The following is a 21,450-nucleotide window of genomic DNA, read 5'->3' as shown; positions in this document are numbered from 1 at the left end:
GGATGGATTCTATAGCAAGTGAAATAGCACAAATGCTTATATGTGGAATCACTTGGAATCGCTCAGGTACTTCAGCAAGTTCTTTCACTGGTGACAGCCCGTATCTTGGTTCTAAAGAACCCTTGTCAATAACGCACTTCTGCAGGCTGTATTTATCTTATTAGCAGGATGTGTTAGGCTGTAACGCATTCAAAGACATTTAGCACAACTGCTAACTGCTAGCCTCAGCACCACTTAGAACCTACCTATAAGAAAAATACCTTAGTTTTCTTTTTATATATGTGATGCACAGAGAACCTTGGGCCCATGTTTCCTTTACAAGGCACTGCACAAAAATCAGTAAAATCGGTAAATTTCCAATTGCATGACATTCCGGTTTCACTTTTGGACTGATACAATTACCCAAGACAGCAGAATATTGAATGAAGCTCCTATCCTTTTCTCCCCAAAATACCTCTTGTGTTTTTACATTAGGTATAAGCAGGCCTTGTTTGTTTGCAAAAATGATGTTAGGGATTACTGGGAAGCCAGTGATTTAAATCAACATAGACAAAACAAAATTGAGCAGATAACATGTGAAACCAATTTTTTAAACAGACTATAAAGGCATGTTTTGTATGAAGTCCTTTAAAACAAAAAGGAAAATGTTGTCTTTGATAATCAAATTCTAACTTCACCTTCAAACTGAAAAATAAGAAACCTGTAACTTGCTAACATGAGATGACTTCTGCAAAGAAAGTTTTGTACCTACACTAGTACTGGCTGGCTATTTTAAGAACAAAAAAAAGTAAAATCTCTTTCAAATTCTGGCTATTTTGCGCGTGGAATAACAAGTAACTCGCAGAATCATCTACCACATGTTCTAAACAAAGAAGAGTGTTCCCAATTCTCACAATTTTATGAGAATCTCGTACCTAAGACTCCAGTAAGTTGGTAACAGAAAGTTCCATCGGTATCTCTCGACTTAATTCAGAATTAGCATGTTTCTAGACCTCAAGCTGAGAAAATTCAGCACAAAGACTCAAAAGACTACTCGGGATTCGCTTTTAAAACTGTTATGGTAAGAAAGAACAAGTCAGTTTTTGAAAGCTACATTCCTTACTCCCAATAAGTACCTCTTGATTGCCAACAAATCCAATATAATCTCGTTCTCTACTTAAGTCCAACCTTAGAATTAATTTATGTACTATTCCAATTCTAAAATGTCAAATGAGAATTCCAGTTAGCCCTTGCTGAACCAGATATCAAATAATTTAACTGAGCCATGCAGATTATCCCAACCCCAACATGCCATAGTAATTCAAAAGAGACACAGCATGGGAAACCGTTATTTGAGATATTTGAATACGAAAGTATTCAAACATACTTCTGTGTGCGTGGGAGGGAAACTGCACTGGCATAGATGGTTCAAGTGTTTCATTAAAATAAAGCTTAATTTCTTTCAAAATACATAACAAAAGTGAACTCATTGTTTTCATTATATAATTTCCTTTCTTCCAAGACATAAATCATTAAATTTGTTGTTAAATAAACCAAGGCAGAGTGATGCTGACTACTGAACTTTTACAAAAACTTTAGCAATCCTCACACATTCACTAGACATCAAAACCAAAATAAACCAGATAATGTGATAGACTGGAGAGTTAAATAAGCCACAGACACGTATCACCCTCACTTAGCAAATGGCAGATATTTTTAAGACTTTTAAAAGAAGTTTATAATGGAGTGAATTTCTTGGCATGAAATTATCCTAGGACAACAGCTTCAACAAATAAGAACTTGCCATCAGCTAGATGTGTCCTGAGATGTGTCTATATCCTGTAGCAAAAGTGTGTAAGTTAGTGAAAGCAGTAAACACTTTACCCTAGGGTCAAAGAACTAACATCTCTGTAGCTCAGGACATCTTTTTGATGAATGTGAAACAGCTGGAATAAATATATCAAGGGTAACAATTGTGCTCCCATGGTAGATCCAGCTGCTGCAAAAATAAACCCAGGGGAAAAAGCCGAAGAGTAAAAAACCGCAACAACATAAAAAAACTCCTATACCATACAATCCCACTGTTTCTGCATAAGTCCTTTTAAAATACAGCACTCTCTGCAAATGCTGGTTGAAAATGAATTATGAATTAATGAGATCAATTTGTTAAAAGCAAAACCAGTTCATAAAGTGTTTAAAAAAAAAATCAAGGATTGTTTTATTTAACAGCAATATTTTTATCTTTAATGACTTTTTTCCAGACTTGAGGAACATTCGTACCTGCTAGCAAGAAAGTTATTTTAAAAATAAACAGAGACTCAAAATAATCCTGTTAATACTTTATTAGTGTAATTTTTTAGCTTTCTATCGGACAGAACATAAATGCAAACTCCAAAAAAAATTCAGAGTCCTCTGCCATTCACTAGCAGTGACCATGGCAGCCTGTTTCATGTTCATTCTTTGTTACGGAAACGAGAGGAGGGGAAAGGGAGGGAAAAAGCATCAATAGAACAATTAGGCACACAGCTGACACTTACTGTACAATGATATGCACAAGTAATTTATAACAACTATATTCATGAGATGTGCTCTTCAGATTTTTCCCTTGTAATATATGAGCTTTGCTCAGATGAGCAAGGATCATTGAGAACAAGGGAATTAAAAAAAGGAGTAACAAATAAGACTTTTAAAACAAGTCCTTAAATAAACTAACGCAACAACAGAATGCAGAATTGTTCAGCTGAGAAGACATTTTTAACCTAGACTTCAAAACATTAAAAATTCATTTATTTTACAGTTATTCAAATACACATGCATTAAATGAAAATATTGCACAAAATTAAAATTTAGATTGTGGAATTCATGTATTTTTATTTTGGTACACATTCTGGTAGCACTTAAAATTTACTGTTTAGTTCTAGCAAACACCAGCAGCACAAGCTTGAGGATGAACCAAATGAAAAATTCAATTGCTCATTTTCTCTAAAAAATAATTAAGGCTAAAACAAGTGCATTTGTTGACAATGGCACAATTTTCAGCGGCCAGTCACAGCACCCAAAGGCCAGAAGATACACCCAGACACTTAAGTGCTGTATATTAACATTCAGTTTTGGAGACTTTCTAGGATAATAGGCTGCATGGGTTGACAGGGCAGGTATTTTAAATTGTCAACAGGAAAACCATTTAAATAAAGACATATACAAACTCTTTTTAACAAAAAGCATTCGTTTCTGATGATTCTTGCCAGCCAACAGGCACCAATTAGGAAGCCACATTCTGTAATTAAATACAGAAGACAAAACTTCAATACATATATACATATGCACACACATGTATATAAATGTGTGTATAGGTATATATATGTAATAAATTCATTAAGTAAAATGACTAATAAACATGGCGTATTATGTTCAGTTCACATTCCTAGAGATATTATTTTATTTTTGTACAGAAATGTACCAGATAATTAAAAAAAATCCCAAATTTGCACATGATCCCTATTCTCTTGAAATTTTTCGTGGTACCTACAAGATAGATAAAAGGTTCCACAGATTTGACAGAACAGTATTTGAACTTCCCACCTTCATACTGCATAACAAATTCGGTGATTTAAAAGACATAAATTAGATTTGGTAGGATCAATGATATATTTACTATATCGCCAAGAACAATTGCTGAATGATCTTTCATCAGTCAGATGTCAGGTATGCTTGAGCACCCTAACATCAGAGGAAGATACAGGCATGTAAACAATAGGAGCTGGCTATGTTGATTACTTCACACAGAACTCAATAATTTTGTTAAATTCAACAGCACTTAATCATCACGCTTCTACAGAACCTGCAGAGAGGAAGGGGGAAGGGTTCTTACGGATTTACCAACTTGTCTTCCTATGGATTATAAAAGAATGGGATTTCATTTACAGTATTTAGTTCTGCAATAAAGAAAAAAACAAACAAGTGCACTTGAGCCCATGCATACTGTATGAGAATGTTAACAGTACAATATAATCATCATTAAGTAGTATGATAAAAGGCTACATTGCATTAATAGAGTCCATGAGAAAAAATGATCTATATAGAGGCTTCAGTTGATTTAACTAGGTCCTTTGAGAGCCTTCTATCTTCTCTTAGAACACTTTCATAAAAGGTCTATGTTCCTCCCTCACATAAAAGGATCATTTGTTCCCATTAAGACACAAATTACTATAAGGATCCTTGATCAATAGCTGTATCTTACCCTGTGTTTAGCATTCAGAAAAAAAACCGGACTCTATAGGATTACTTTCTGTTCACCCAGATAGTGGTGCTCAAACAGTTAGGGACTATGAAAAAGAAAAACACAAACTGAGATATGCTGTGGCCAAACAGGATTATTCAGTTGTTACTTCATTTTTAATTGGACAGAAATTCTTCAATGAAACTAAACAGATGGATGTGGGGCCTTGGATGTCAAATTTTTATTAAAATTTTACACTATGCAAAAAATAAAAAAATTATTTAAAAAAATATTGTAGTTTTATCTCCTTTTTATTTTCATATATACACTGAGATGCGTTCAGGAATTTCCAAGTGTTTGCATATGACTAATGAAATCCTTTACCTGTGAGGAACCAACTAATTCTAATATTTTTCCATATGAGGCTTACACACTAAAAGGTAAGGAATCTTTCAATTAAGTAGGACATAGTCTTTTACACCCAAAAAAGTTCCAGATTTTAGTGGGGAGTTGTGTGTAAACTGTGTCTTAGTGCAATTTCCTCATCTTCTAACATGATGTCTACCCTCTTTGAAAAACATACCCCCTTCCTTCTACAAGTATCAACTTGACCTATGTTCAAATACACCAATTGAACATAAATATGATGCCCCTTCTCCACTGAAGTTACATGCAAAATGTATGCTGGGTGCTGTAAGAGCAGAATATGGCCCTTAAAGCTACAGAATAATCAGAACAAAGGGTTTATTTCTACTGCACCTCTGCCTTTACACTAAAACCCCCATTAGACCTAACGTTAGTTTGTTTTTCAAAGCATGAAAGGTGAAGTAAATGTGGCATAAAAGCCACATTACCTCAACTTTTCTTTAATAAATGTACTTTTATGATGGGGCTATAACTATCTCTCCCCTCTCCTCTGAACCTGCTATTCCAGAGACTGCTTTTCCTGTTAGCTCAGCCTTTACAGGAATGTTAAGAGAGCCCTACAGAGCCTCAACAGGCATAACACAGAACAATTCCACCTGATTCTCACACATTGCACTATCTCCCAGTGCCAAAACATCCTTTTCTTCCATTGTATAACCACAGTTGTGCTTTACTTGAACAGTCTGGCACTATTCATTGCGGGCAAAACATCGACTCAGGAATGGAAGGAATCAGCATTCTTATATATTGGGCCAGTATTCTTCTCAATGTTGCATGAAGACGCACCAAATCATTTAAGACACACAAACCCTTCTGGTAGTGGTTGAATTACAAGTGAAGATGAGAAGATCCACAGGTCTTACAGACGCATTAATAATCTAATATGTGACACTAGAAGACTGGTGCAGAAATAACAGCATGTGAGTTTGAAGCCCCAGAGAATCTGCCCAAGTAATTAGTCCTGGACAAACATACACCAGCTTAATAGGTTTGAAGTGTCACCTTTTCTGCAAGGAAGGCGCTTGAGTAGAATGTAGTCTCTGCTTATACCTCTGCATCTGCTTTGACCGTGAATGCAGTTTGTTGAAGAGCTCATGGAACTTATTTTGTGGAAATAAGGTTTCTAGGAATCTCTCCAGAAACACATACACCATTCTCTTATTCAGTTGAGTGTGCTGGAACATTTCAAAGACCCGAAGAATGCCTTTCCGTGTTGTCTCAGCGCCTATGATGTGCTTCAGTTCGTCTACAAAAATGAAAGTTACAGAGTTGTTTAAGCTAAATTCTGCTTCTGTGTTAACAAACTTAAACTGAATATTAACTCTTTCAAATTACGTAGCTTGGAATTTGAAGTAACAGTACCTCTATTATACATAACATGACTAAACTAAAAGTTCTCTTACAGCAGAAAGGATTTCTGAAAATTACTTCACTTTTACACTATATATGTGGAACCATGTTATTTTACATGAAATCATGCTGTATTGGAATATAGGTATTTCATGCACTAAACTTAAATCCTCTAGTGAAACTAAATACCGGGTTGGTTCTAAGAGAATTAGAGTTGCAAAGTCACAGTACATGTGAAAAAGTTCAGTGCTTTAACAATTAAAAACCTTTTTTATTTAAATACAGTTCATATGTCAACATTTCTTTTCAACATTTCAACACTCAACAAGAATACTGACATTAATTCCAATATATGGTAAGAATTACAAGGCTTCAATCCCCGACTCACTTACCTGGCATTACCTCCAGTAATTTGGTCTTCCCGGCCACTCTTGTTCTCATTCTAATAGCTTTGTCCCTCCGTGGAACAGTCTCTGCTAAAATGCCATTGGGCCAAAAAGCATCTCTGTAACAAAAGCAAATCTGTCAAAATACATTAAAATTTTACCAAGTGAAAGGTTCTTTTTAATCCCTCAAAGCTATCTCATAAAATAAATACAAGAAAGTAATTTGCACACAACCTAACACACACTTCAAATATTAGAAAAGGGAAAAGGCGAAAAAGAAATCAAAAGCAAGAAGTACAATACACTCAACCTATTAGTAGCTACCATATACTTTTTTAGTAGAAGAATAAGATGAAAGAAAGTTTTAAGAAAATATTACACACCAAAAACATTCAAATACCACATAGTTGTTACATAAAATACACCTAAGATTTGCTTTTACCAATCAGTCTCTATTGCCACTAAGACTCTAGGCTTAGGTCTATTAATTGCTTCATTAAATCTCTGGCAGTAGTTAACCCATCAACAAGCTAAAGCTGAGATGAAGTAGTTTCAGTGTAGTATAAAGCCCAATGCAAAAGACATGCCTCTGTCTAAAAAGGTATCTTGCCCCAGTGAATGACATACTCTTTTTCTGAGTAAGAAGCACACATTCTTATTCCGTTTTATTAAAGAAAAAACAGAGTATCTGCAAAGTATGACCCTTTGGCTAATACATTATCCTACTTTATCTCTTTCACCCCACCCAAAAAAAACCCCAAAACCAATGAAAAAAAAAAGGCAAGGTGGGTGGCTCTCGCTGAACAGCATTGCAGAAGCCATTAAGATTTTTAGAAAATGGAATGACAGAGCCTTTGATACAACAGAACTGAAGTCTGAGTTTGAAAGTATCTGCCCACATGCAAAACATATTAGCTTAGAGCTAGGGTTTTTTTAGTAATAATTGTTTGCCTTTTAAGGCAAGGCATGCACATGCCTTCATCAAGGTAAACAAGACACTTCATCCAGTAATATGATGAAATTCGTAAGTATACCCATACTCTAGCTCTTCTAGACTGGTTAACAAAGAACTTTTTAAGGAAGAGCAGAAAACTAAAAAATATTCTTCTTCATGTGACAATTAATTTCTCTCACTTAACACACATAAAAAGCAGTGTATGCTCCAACTGGAATTCTGTACAGCAATAATAATTTCCTTACATAAAAAGAATAGGAAGGATACACAGACATTAGACATCAATTGGCAAGTACTTCATATTTAACATCTATGATAAAAGACATACCTGAAGCGTTTCACTGCATCTGCAACTTGCTCAGGAGATGTCATCCAATCAACATGATCAACTATTTTTCTAAAATCAAAGCAACAAGTCTCTCTCATTTCATTTTTAAAACAGAGAACAAATAAGTATAGCATTTTAAAGAGCAATCTAGGGCAAACAAAGTATAATTTCAGTTTTCTCCAACTCCATAAGTAAGTTCTATAAAACTGCACACTAGGAAGGCAAACACCGATTCTCCAGATAAGAATCTAAGCTCCCTGATCACTCCTAAAGCTAAAGCCTTTTTCTTCCTGAGTAAACGTACGATGACTAAGCAGGCTGGAAAACTGATGTTGCGTCTCCCATCAGCATTAGATAAACGTTCTGCTTGTGGAGCGCTCCTCTTCATGGAGCACTCTTCAAGTTCTGCTTCTGTAAGCAAAGAACCTACTTAAAAGCTCAAATTACCATACTTATGTATGCAGTTACTTCATAATCTTTAACAGGAGATACAGCCTGATCATAAACTTTGACCTTCATTCATCAACACATACACACAGCTCAATATCCAAATCTAGTATGTTTACAGAAATGATACAGGCATCTGTGTATCACCATAATCCCAGGATTATTTCCCTAAACATAATTTGAATTTCGTTTTCTAAGAAACAGGAAAACACAGTTTTGCTGCAGAATGCCATTAAACCCCAAGAATCTGGTAGGACAAGGTATGACTGCTGAACCAGAGGAAGCTACGAGTATCTGGAATAGCTCCAAATGCATAAGTAAAATAGTTCTGCACACATCTCTGCAATAAGAAAGCAGCAGCCTGTGCACAAACCCAGCTAGTTATACTACAATCTGAAAACAGCAAAAAGTATTCAGAGTTGTTCAACAGGGCAGCATGTTTTTGGAAGCACACATCTCAAGATAATTGTCACCTGGCCATGAGGAATTATTGGAAAAACACCCAGTGCTATTATTATTACATGGCTGCATCACTACTGGTACCACAAGAACTGTCTATATGTTTAAGAGTGATGATGAAAACATCAAAAATATACTTGTGAAGGGCAAAAAGTAATGATACAGTGAGGAATGTCCTGAAAAAGTAATATGAAACTACTTCTCACCTGCCAGAAATTAAGTTTTTGATTCATGGCACTAATCCAAAGTGACAATTTAGTGCCAATCCTGTTTCTAGAAATCTTTTTGTTCTATATTTTTATTTACTTTTCAGAAGCAAATTATTAGAAGGGAAAGCCTGGAAACAGATTGCCAAGCTGCGGGCAAGAAACATTACTTATTCAGCACTATTAATTTGCTTTGCATTTGCACAAAAAAGGGTATATGTGAATTACAGAGAACATGAAGGGGCAGAATGGACCCCATAACAGTCGCTTCCCTTCCCCCCTCTCCCTCTTTTAAAGTGTGAGAGCAAAACAGCAACTCAGTACAGTTCACATAATTTGATAGTGCCAATTTATCATTTGTGGCATCAAAGAGATGTAAACAGAAATAGCGCAAAAAGTAATAAATAGTACTAACAACAAAAAGTAGAGTGTAAAACAGGGCAAAAAAGCATAGACACCATCAGTATTAAGTTACATTCACAGAAATGTGAACTCTTGTTGATATGTGAAAGCTCTTTCGGAAGTTCTCTGGCATATAAGAGTTACTGGAATTTGTCTTTCAGCAATGTTTTGTGTTTATCTCCATTTTACATCACATTTGTACTTGGTTTTTTGATCCTCTTCAAAGGGGAATGCATGCAGATCTAAACCACAATAATTTAGTAATACCAAAAAGGATTTATAGACACAGTCTATATAGTCTCACTCACACGATCGCTCTATATAACAAAAGCGGTACCTATTAATTGTGTCACCGTATGTTGCTCTAATAAGTTGCTGAAGCAGATTTTTTATATTTCTTCTTAACCACTGATTTCTTTCCTTTAAATCAAAGACTTCATCCATAAGGAGAAGCATGACTCTCAGCGGAATATTGTCATCCACCTGATCAAGCAAGTAAAAGTATAATCAGTAAACTTTTATTTCAGTTCAAGAAAGCTACAGTTTTAGTAGCTACTTCACAGATCAAATGCTTCAGTATAAGCAGAACAATGACAGAACAAATCTTCCCTAAATCTTCTATAACGTCACTAATAGCAAAGAAAGATTGAAAATGAAAGACAAACTAGGCTTAAATCCATTGCATTTTTAAAATAAGACAAAAAGAAACAGTTATTTCACCAAAGTTGAACAAAGTTAATACAAGTAAATATGTCCTAAAGAGAGAGCTTGTCCCTGAACTCTTCCTTTGGTAGCTGTGCTTCCAATTGCCTAACATGAAAACTCTAGAAGGAGCTTTTCTTTGGCATCTTTTTCTTATGGATGCACTGCGCCAAATTCAGAACCTCCTAAAACCAATGACACTTCACTGCAATGAACTGCCTTTTATTTAGATATTGTTCTAACCTGCATGGCCATTAAGTGCTTTTATGCTTGTAGATTAAGAAAAGCATCATCAATTTATTATTTAATAGAAGATGTTACACAGATTGGCTTACAAAAAACAACTTTTATGGAAATCTTAAAACAGAGGATTCAGTAACTATGTAAAAGTTTTTAAAGATGGATGGTGTACACTTGCAGTAACTGCCAACATTTTTTTTCACATACTAAAATTTGAGGGAGAGTTGACTAAATTCTGTAGTATGAAAGTATGAAATTTTCATCTTAGTTGTTATTAATGTTTCTCTTACAGAAACAACAGCAGCTTCTCACGGCCTGCTTATATGCCAAAATACAAGCCTACATATTGTTAAGCTATTGCATAAAAAGATAGCATTTGGAGTTACGGTTGTATTGCACAAGAGACCACAAAGGTTTATCTCAAATACAACAAATGAATTTGCTTTTTGACTGATACATTATTTAAACTTTATATTTACTATTAAAACTTTATGGAATAGCAAGCTAAAATTAAAATCTTACTATATCCTCAGCAAAATTTATTTGAAGACTGAATGCGCTTTCTCTGTGGGTTTTTTTAATTAGGATTTTTACATTCTAAGCATAACATTCAGAATTTTGTTTTGCATTTGAAATCTGATACAGGTCTACCTGGAAGAGTAGTAGTTTGCACTATATTGTTAATCCTACGCTGGAAGAAGTAGCAAGATCTCACAGCTATGTGGACATTTTTTTGGTGGACTACACAAGTATATCTTTATATACAACTGGAAGACAGACAGTGGATTCATAATCCAGTTGGAGTTGCTATAGATCCATGCCTCACTTTTACAGTACTACTTCTCCACATAAGATTCCATTCAAACTGCCATATTTTTTGTCTGATTGAGTGACTAAGTTGTGAACAATGCATCTTAAAAGAGCAGTTGAGAGTTGAAAGGTTTTGAAACATTTGAAATCTGCCTTTCAGAAACACTTGGTATGTTAACTTAGAAGCTATCAAGAATTGTAGTTTCTATTCATTTTACAGAAGATCAATGAAATATTTGCAGAGAAGCTGCCCATATACTTGAATAATACTATTTTGGTTTGCCTGTGCAAAACAGAAACCTCAGGAGTATCAAAGATATAAATTTGTAACTACAAATTTAAGGATACAGTCTGATATAGTGAAAAAACAATGGGGAAGAAGAAAACCCTGAAGAACTCAAGGCTATGTTATTTGAGCAAAAATACATCTACCAAGCCATCACAGCAATTATGCACAGGAAGACAAACTGGAATGCTTTGATGTTACCAAAAAACTCTAAACGTGAAGGGCAGAACAGGTGCAGATTTATGACCATAGTAAATTGTATATAATCACTGCTAATCTTATGGCCTTTCTGTCCTACTTAGAGATAAAAGTTTTTTTCCAATTGTTTTCACATATATGATCAATGTTTCAAACAAAAAAATAGCAAAATACCATAGCTTATGATAACATCAAGAGCTTAAACTTCACTTTCAAGTTCCTAATATTACTACTACGTACATTTTAGGTATCCACATACTAAAGGTTTATTATTTAGGAAAACGTTCTGAAGGTTTTTTCCATAGAAACATAGCAAACACTACTTCTGATCCATTAAACAAATGCCCCCTAAAAGGTCACATCAGAAATCAGAATCCATAAAATGCCAACGGAAACAAATGCTAACAGTATGGTACCATATTATCTTTGAACAGACAGAAATTTGGGGGGGAGGGGAACCCAAACAAACCCCCACCCGCAAAACACAGAAGCAGTAGCATGTACACCCTAAGTTATTCCACTGTTGTGCAAACCATTTTAGTACTAACAAAAATATTAATTTTAGACAGAAGCATGTAAGTTTCTTTTTAAAAAGTTAAGAACTGTTTGTAAGTGCCTGGTATAATATCAGAAAACAATAAATACATAGTTTAACATAAAATAAGTAACTCATTAATTTGGTTTTAGAGGAGTCAACTTTGAAAGGACAAATGTCAGACTCACATTGTCATCAATTGGTGCTGCAACACGGCAATGGTCAGGATCTGAATAGGTTTTCTGGATCAAAGGAGGCACCTACAATGAAAAAAAGGTAATGTTTATGAAGTAAAAAATACCTTAGAATACCAATAAGTCAGATCAATTTTCATAATCAATTTGGTTATGAAAATGAAAACCAAACATTTGGTCAAAAGTCAGTTGCATACTACCGCAGATAAATATACAGTAGTCCTTTCATCTTCCAACAAATCAAGCCGGTAGGTATTCTCCTATAGCTATCAAATTTATCAACACCTTTAAGACAATCCACATATATTTTCTCAAGTGCCTAATGCTTCAACTGAAAAACACCTAGAAATTCACATGGGACTGATATTTCTTCTGGTATTTCCTCTTAAGTCCTGCCCAGTCACGGACTACCCAGTCAGTATAACTGCAGATAAATTGTTAGTCACACACCAGGGAAGTTACCAGCAATGAGAAAGCCCAGAGCCAACCATTTTATCTCACAAGTAATGAAAAAAACCAACCAACCTGCCCCACACCCACCCACCAGATTTATTGTTCCCTTTCATGCTTTCAGGGTTAACTCATCGTGGTTGCTGTTCTACATCTGCCACATATAATTGTTTTGGTAACACAAAATGGAACAATCCCTGATCACAGACCTTACAGCTACACACAGAAAGAGGAGGGCAAGGGAAAGGAAGGTAAGATGGACATGTTAGGAAGATTACTACTTTCATAGGACTTCTAGATATCATGCCATGCTACTATTCCCCACCTCTAAGGTATTACATTTTAGGAATATAAGAGATGAGGAAAGATGGCAGGAAAGACAGAAAGAAAATTTAATTAAAAACAGAATTCAGCAAGGAATAAGCAGAGAAGAAGCTATCTCCTTATTCTAAGTTTCATAATATATGGGTTTTTTTCCTAATGAAAGCAGCAGATGCAGCAAACTTGCTTTACAAGAATGGGTGGTAAAAAAGAATAAGAAAATCAGTGACTCTCTCACTCTTCTCAAATGGCTGCATTGAATTAAGTGAAGAAGGATCGCTGTAACAGTCTGTAGATGTCATCTTAAAATGTGTTACTTAATAGCAAAGAGAACTCCATGCTTGTAGTATAATGACTGCTGAACCTTATTAAAAGGGTACAGGTATAAAACAGATTGCTTTCCTGTCTAATTACTTGACTCTTCATTATAGAATACAACAAAAGTTTAAGTGAGTCAATAGCTAATCTCCTATTAATTCACTAGTATGTATTAACTACCAAATATTTTCTTACCTTGAAAAATGATTGCTTTATGTCTTGTCCCAATCTCTCTGACATTTTACCCATGTTGTCTGACATTTTAGTCATTCCCTCTGCCAGGCTGTCAGGGAGAGACTTGACTGCATTTGATACATTTCTCATAGAGTTACGCAGTGGGTTTACAAATGTGTCCATCTGAAGGGGAAGATGTTTAACCAGAATTGTATAATCTATGAGGACACCAGTATATTAATACACTATGAGAAGTATCACACTGTTCCAGAGAACAATAAAATAAAGAACAACTCAAATTGCTTAACTTCATTACAGAATGCAGAATAAAGTTTTAGCTTCACTTTCATTTCTATCTCTCATTGCTTACAGCCCTACTGTAACTATTTACATCTTTCAACAGATCTTCTTCCTAAGTCATTTCCATTTCCCATCCCTCAGCTTTTCTTAGCTTGAATTTATTTTCCTTTTCTCCTCCATTCAATGCCATTTCTCCCTCCGAAGCTTCCTACTTCCAGATGTTTCACTTTTGCTTTCAACTCTTCATCTTTGAAACATGCCTCTCTTAAACAGTACTGGAGTAATATGCTTTAATATCATGGCAAGTATAATTAAAAACATAAAGTAGTTCCATAGAAACTGTTACAATTTTTCTTTCAGTATATACTCTGCATTCAGTCCAAACAGAGGCACAAATACTAGTGCAATGCCCTTAAAAAGTTAAGTTTCTGAAGAACCTGATAAGCTGGAAATCAAATCTTGCTCAGTCATCACATAAACCTTGATAAATATTTAACTGTTTCACTGTTAAATATTTAAGGAATATAGGCAGAACAACAACTTGAAGTGACAATACAGTTGCAGATGCTTTATATATCAAATTCACTAAAAGTTTAGAAATAACTATGTTTGCAAAGCAGATTCTTTGCAAAGCAAAGAACAAAGAATCACTTGTCTGAAGAGAGTTCTAGTGGCTTAACAAGAAGGATGCACAGCTCAGAGCTCTGAATTTGACCAATGACTCTGAATGGTTACAACGACTAAATACATAACAGCTGCTTTGGAAGGGAAATGCATTTCATCTTTTGGACTGAAGAGTGGAGAGCATGGTAACAGCAGCAAATACAGAGTAAAGAACTGAAAAAAGAAATCAGAAGGATTGAGACTATGAGGAAAAAAAAAAATCACAGATGTCTAACAAAGTAAATTGCAACAAACGCACTTTTAAAGTAGTCTTGGTGCAATACACTGCCTGATTTGAAAATTTTATCTCCTTGTCATACAAATAAATTTACCTGTTATAAAAATGGCAAATTTTTGGTTCCATATGTCCTCAGATACTTTGCCACTCAAAAAGTATTAAAGTAACTCACTTGCAAGTTTTTTTGAGTGCTATATAGCTGTTTAATATCAGTTCAACATCCCTGTTTAATGCAATCATTGCACTAATGAATGCTCTAAAGTTCACCTGACAGTGCAAAACATTCTTACCTTCCGTGCAAAATCCCCCTTCCCTTTGCTGTAGGCTTTATTCTCCAGGAAGTCATACACATAATGGGCTAAAGCTGGAGAAGCCTTCATCACTTCAGGATTTAACAAGAGCTGATAAAACAATTTTTAAAAGGTGCTTTTTAATAAATAATGAAAAGGTCATACCATTCAGTTTAGTAAAAGTTTACTATGCACAATCAAAGACACTACATCTTGCAATGTATTTTTTCATTCATTCTCTAAATTTTATTCCAACATTACACTATTCTCAAGACGGAAAGAACATGCTTCTTGGTAATTCCCATAATTTTAACTAGTATGTTAATTATAGCATCTCACAGAAAAACACACACTTTTATGAACGCTCAAACTGCTTCTAAAACTCCAAGAAAAAAAAAAATAGCCGTGACTGAAAAAAAATATTGCTATTAAAAATGGGGCACATATCTCACAAAGGAGAAAATATTAGCACTCTAAACAGAACAATCAGATTTCACAATGTTTTAGTCATCTTCATTATTTGTTGTTAACATGTCCATTGAGTTGGTCAACATATTTTAGTGCTAAATGATCAGAAAGTCCCTATGAAGTAGGAAAACTGAATTCCTTTACTTGGGCTGATACAGGCCTTATCTGAACGGAGAAGTTGTGTGGTTGTGCTACACCCCCAGAGCGGGCGCCATGCCAATCCTTATGCAACAGCACAAGAGAAAGTAACCACAAACATGAGTGTAACAGAAGAAAGTTAAGCGACATAGAGCTCAAAACCAACACAGCTAGAACCTCACCAGCTCAGAGTTGGGACAGAACCATCTGACAATAAACCAAAACAGCAAAGAAAAGGCAAACTTACTAGATAATATGAAGTTCTTATGGTATACTATTTAGGATTGTATACCAGCGACAACATAATGCTTCCCCCCCCCCTTTTTTTGTTTTAAAAAGCATGCTAGCGAATTTTCTGCCTCAGAAAAAAGAATTCCAACCTAGAAGACAACCAAAAAAAGGTATCAGCTTACCTGCAAATATGCATTTAAATCTTTTTTCCTCTTTTCCAAAAATTCTCTGTCCATATTGTTAAATGTCTTTTTGCCAGGAAGTTTCAGTATATTTGCAAGGTTTTCAAACTAGAAAAAAGAGAAAAAAAATTTTGTTCTGTTTTCAAAGGAGTTTCAAATCACCATATAAGCTCAGAAATTATAGAGGTTATTATATTTACCTATTCTTATCTACCATATAACACATGACAAAATTTCTGCATCAAGCCCAGAACTCAGCTTCCTTGGAGAAGCCAAAATGAAAGGTAGGCCGTCAAGAACAAATGCACGAAAACTCTCAGGAGACTGTCATGGGCAAAATTTAATTTTTGAACACACACATGGTACTCACTTTTGAAATACAGACTAGTATAGCGTGAAAATTATTCCTGTCATCACACCTGCTCAAAAAGGTTTAGGCTCAAGATTTATCATTATTATTTGTGCAGAAGTTAGTAGGGTTATGAGACTACATCAAGAGAACTTGCAAATCTTTCTAAAACACCTTCCCTTTCCTTTCCTGATCAAACCTACTAAGGAAATGATTAAATTTTTATCCCTGGAGTGAATGGCAGCACCCGGTTTACACAAAGGTTATCACACCATGCTTGATATGCCATCAGCTGTGCCTTTTCTCCAGGTAATGACAGTGATTGGCATTGGTTGACATGCCTTCCACTGTTCCAGTTTTACAGAAAGAACTGGTGTTCCAGGGAAGCAGCAGGGAAAGAAGAGGCCCTGACACTTAAGAAGGTTGAACATATCTGCTACAAAGCACAAAAATGAAAGAGTGACAAGAATAAAACTCAAAGAATCAGGATTATCCACATACAGAATCCAGACTTCCTGTAAATAATAAATAATATTCTAAAGGGAGTAAAAAGAAAAAGGTATAGTATCAAGGCTTTAAGAAACAACCTGGAAAAAGGTTGCATCCTTTTCTCTCTAGAGAAGACCACAAAATTACAGATTTAATGAGATTGATTCCATTCAGTCCCTGCAAGGTGTCTTTTTGCCATTAAACTTTGGAAGGTCACAAAGCTCATATAACATTTATGGCCTGAGAAAGCACCAAAGAATAAGTGTTTCCAACTTTACAAATCCCATTCCCTTGCAAATAGGTCATGTGGGAAAATAACTGAACAGAAGATGGTCTAGTTTTTATTTGGATACTTGTATCTAAACACAAGCAATGTAAGCAAAGAACAGGCTCTATTTTAAATATAGGTATCTACTTCAAATGATATTTATTACATTATTGACTAAAGAAACTGCTGTGAATCTATTCAGTACTTTAAGGAAAAAAGCTCATACAGATACTATACACAGGTAACTTCAATTCCATTTTGGATCAAGTACCTATTTTCTCTGAAAAACATGAACAATAATCCCTGCCCTATTGATTTTAAATAAAAGATTCTAACCTTTACCCTTAACATGTCAATAAAAATGTCTCAGGCAAGCACACAAGAAGGGTGCTCAGTGTATCAGTGACATTCCTGTGCCCATAAACTCAGTAGGAATGTCTATTTTACTGTTAAAACAGAGCAAAATTGTTGGGAGTTTCTGAGATGCTACAACGAAGCACAGGAATTTCTTTACTTTTTGCAGACTTAGTGTTGGAGGATAACGTTTCCATTTTCTGTAAATTCAAAGAACTCAGATTTAGCAACAAGAAATTTTTGAGCTTTCATACTTTGAAAATTTTTTGCTTCTGCCATTTTTTCCTAGTCATTTACTGGTAGGTCAGTTTTAAATGACTGCCCCATATCAGCAGAACATTAACTCGCTATAAGGTCAGGGAAGCCATACGTGTTTCAACAGGTCAGGGATTCTTCAAAACAGTGAATTAATTAAAAAAAAAAATCAATTTGAAGAGGAGTACAAAAATTGGTATTTCAAATTTATTGACAGCACACCAAGATAATCAGAAATTCAAAGGAAAGTCAGACTTTGTTTATAATACAAATATTCAACACTGTTTGTTTTTTTAATAAAGCTTTTTCCATTTTTACTACTGTTGTGACTTTACAATGCTAACCTACCTGCACAGAATTTGTTCTCTATGCCTCTCTATTAATAACAGAGTAAACGGATGTAATCCAACACTTCTGACTAGTTCAAAGGTTATGCAGTCAAATCTGACTTCTCCAAAGGCCTGGTTTAAAAGCATTTCACCCTCCTCTTAAAAGCACTGCATTTTCGACACTTTTTCATGTCAGCAGGTTCTACTTTGCACCAGCTGGTGAATTACAAGTCTTTATTTTTTCTTCTTTCATTTTAGGAAGGTTAAGAGTCTGAGAACACAAGTACAGCAATAAAAGGCAGATTGTCTAGCAGTACACTGAACTGCCAACAGCTGTCCCTTTTGAGACCCCACTGATCCTTAACATTTCACTTAAAACCTAAATACCTATTTCCCAAGCTCAGTTTTTATTTCTTAATCTCTGTGACAAATATAACAAATGAAATATGCCACTGTTTGAGACCAATAGCACTTCCATACAAACATTTTCAAGTAAAATTAAGCAACGGGGGGTGGGGGGAAAAGCTTTCTAAGTTCCATTTCCTTTTGTTAGAGCAATTATACAGCCATCAGGTACTAAACTATATAAACATGCACCTGTAAACTGCTTAGTACAAATACTGTATGATATAAATGGTAAAAAAGTACACTTTAATGGAAAATAACATAGTGCTGTAACTCCACATCTTGTCACTTTGAGAAAGCCAATATTCATGCCATACCATCACACAGAAAAAGCACCTTTCAAAGAAACCTTAAAAGATTTTTATGAGATTAATTACCTGCTCAGTGATTCTCATATGAAAGTCATGGAAATCACTGTAGCGTCGATATGTCTTCCATGTCTCTTCGCTGTTTGGATTTCGCCGATGGACTGTGATAGCATACAGTGCATATGTCTTGCCATGGTCATTACACACTCCTGCCACAGCATATGGGTCATAGTCAGCATAGACTAGTAGTTTAAAAACAAAAATAAAAAAGGAACAAACAGAAAGAAGGAAGACGAAAGGACACAAACGTGAAGTGAAGAAATGTCTGGAATGACAGACTTGAGAGACAAAAATGGACATGCAAGCAGAAGAGTAAGCCATCCCTTTATCCAAAACACTGTTTAAGTGATATCCTCCAGAAACTTATTATGTAAACTTAAATATAGAGATTAAGCAGCCTTAAAGTTAGACAAGTTTCACTGACATGCAAAACAAAAAAATTAAGAATAGTGAATAGATCTTTTAAAAAATAATTTTAACCTAAAGAACTCAAGATAGGGGTGAAAGACAACTGTGAAACCAGAAGAAATTCCAGTCTGCAAAGTACTGTAATCATATTGCAAAAGTTTGTCCATCAACAAATCTGTAAATACAAAAGACAGTGCCAGCAATCTGTAAGCTTCATTTTTAATAACAAACTGCTGATGTTAACAACTGTAAGATAAAAAAATACCCCACACACTATTTAAGTCAACAGAAACTATATATACATAAACACGTATGTATTCTGTGTGTGTACACACACAGGCACACATTTTATGGAGAAGTCAATTTATGAACGGAAAGAACATAGTTATCCTAAATAGAAGCAAACACCTGTTTGTTCTCCACTGAATATTTAAGTTCTCTTGGACATTCCTGCATCACAGAATTCCTCCCAGTATAGAGTTTGTTCCAGAAACTTCCATTTAATCTACAGAATAACCTAGAACCAATACTGTTTACACTGCACACTGTTTAAATTGGTAGCATGTTGTATCTCTAAGTATTGAGCCAATACCCAGTAACCACAATTTTCCAGTGGCTAGATGAAAATACTTTTTAATCAAGTTCTGTGAATTTCTCAATGCACCTGCACTCCATAAAATACACTTTTCCTGACAAATCATCAGCTCCAACCTCTGTTGTGCTTCCAGCCTTGACTTCTCTTAAGTATAATGCTGAAGTCTAAGCAGCCAGGGAACACCTGTAGGATAGGAGCACCTGCTGCCAATGTAAGAATTACTCACTAGCAAGGTGCACAGTGGGTACAGAGCATCTTTTCTTTGCCATCTACTCTCTACAAGAAGAATGTTGAGTGCTAAACCTCAAGAGAAAAGAGCGGGCCAGTCAGGATGCTGCCAAAAGACTACCCAGAGAATGGAGCTGGGAAACCCCAGCTCCACAGATGCTAAGCAAGCCCTATCCTCTGATCTCAGGTTGACCACTCTGCCGTGCAGCCACCATACCACATCTCAGGGACACTGCTAAGTTGCACCTTTATGAATACCACTTCAGGACAGGCGTGGCAGAAAAAGAAGGAAGTTGTCCCTGCCGCCCCTTATGTCATAGCCTCTTAATAAGCATTTATTTTCCAACACAGGACAAAGTAAATCCTCAAAGATTATGCAGAAGATCTTGTATACACCCCACAAGCACAGTAAAGGGTAGTAATCGACAGAGGAAAGGAGCCTGCACACAGATGCAAGATGCACCTACTGCCTGTAGCATCCAGAAAGCAGGGACTTGTATTTCTTGTTCAAACATGAGGTGAAGAGGAAGAAGATGTCTTGTTTAATCCTATCTTACAATACGAACCTGTACATATCCCCTGGTTCAACTGGAGTATTATGGATTCACAGAGTCAAGCTGATAGTTATCAATACGCACTGCCATCAAGATTATAAATTTAACATAATTTGTGTGGTTCTAAGTTTACCTTTTTTCTTAGATCAAAACAATGAAAATTCTAAGTTTAATTCAGAAAAAAGTATCACATGCCAATTTAAATGAAAAAGTAAAATTGTGATTCTTAACTTTTAAATGATTTTTCCCCATCTCTAAGGACTGACTACACAAGACTGATTGCATCATGCTCTCACACCTGGTTGGAGTAACAGTTTAATTAAAATGTCAAGTAGTTGAATTCTTGCTCACAGCTCATGTGTCTGCTATATAAATGCATAGATTTAGAAGTCTATTGCATAGTAAAATCTACCAAAAAAAAAAAAAAAAGGTATCTGAAGATTCATTCACAATTTAATTACCCAGTGCAGTCTCACCTAACTAGCATATCTGCAAATAATATCTGAGAAGTTTCTGTTATTTACTCTCACTTAATAAAAATCTTTAATATATTACTAGGCAAATTCTTTCAAAAGATAACCAAAAATTCCACCACTGTAAAGACTGAAGTCACTAACTTAAATTAAGCTAAGTCAATAAAGAAGCACAAAAAATAGGGGAAAAGTATTATAGCAACAGAAGTAAATAGTCAAGAATTAGAATTGTGTGACTAGAAAAAAAAAGAGATGGCTTTTACAATTTGTTCTTTAAATAATTGCTAAAATAAATGCTACTCAATATTAAGTTTAATGAATCATTCTCCAGAGACAGGAAAAATAATAATACCGTAAAAAACAAAAATTAATCACATTTTAAGTACAGATATATAGTTATGACCTACAGCACCAATTCCCATTACAAGGACTTCATGGGAAATATGAACTCAAATGTTCTATGAGGTTAAGAAAAATGAA

General features: G+C 35.1%; 1 protein-coding gene across 2 annotated transcripts in view; it reads right to left on the bottom strand.

Moving 5' to 3' along the window:
• Positions 1-2,306: 2,306 nt before the first annotated feature.
• The window catches only part of SNX13 (sorting nexin 13), a 75,030-nt gene continuing 55,886 nt past the window's right edge, over positions 2,307-21,450 (bottom strand). The window contains exons 18-26 of one of the 2 annotated variants that reach the window (XM_050892727.1): positions 18,722-18,894; positions 15,896-16,003; positions 14,877-14,987; positions 13,407-13,568; positions 12,117-12,188; positions 9,495-9,640; positions 7,644-7,712; positions 6,367-6,479; positions 2,307-5,870 (exon numbers count right to left, since the gene is read on the bottom strand). In XM_050892727.1, coding sequence (XP_050748684.1) covers positions 5,623-5,870; positions 6,367-6,479; positions 7,644-7,712; positions 9,495-9,640; positions 12,117-12,188; positions 13,407-13,568; positions 14,877-14,987; positions 15,896-16,003; positions 18,722-18,894 — 1,202 coding nt within the window. In that variant the 3' untranslated portion in view covers positions 2,307-5,622. The remainder of the gene's footprint in view (positions 5,871-6,366; positions 6,480-7,643; positions 7,713-9,494; positions 9,641-12,116; positions 12,189-13,406; positions 13,569-14,876; positions 14,988-15,895; positions 16,004-18,721; positions 18,895-21,450) is intronic. The other variant, XM_050892728.1, reaches the window with a different exon arrangement.

The sequence above is a fragment of the Gymnogyps californianus genome, chromosome 2 (assembly GCF_018139145.2).
Source record: "Gymnogyps californianus isolate 813 chromosome 2, ASM1813914v2, whole genome shotgun sequence".
Taxonomy (NCBI): Eukaryota; Metazoa; Chordata; class Aves; order Accipitriformes; family Cathartidae; genus Gymnogyps; species Gymnogyps californianus.
The sequence above is the reverse complement of the archived record's forward strand: the minus strand, read 5'-3'. Positions and strand labels throughout refer to the sequence as shown.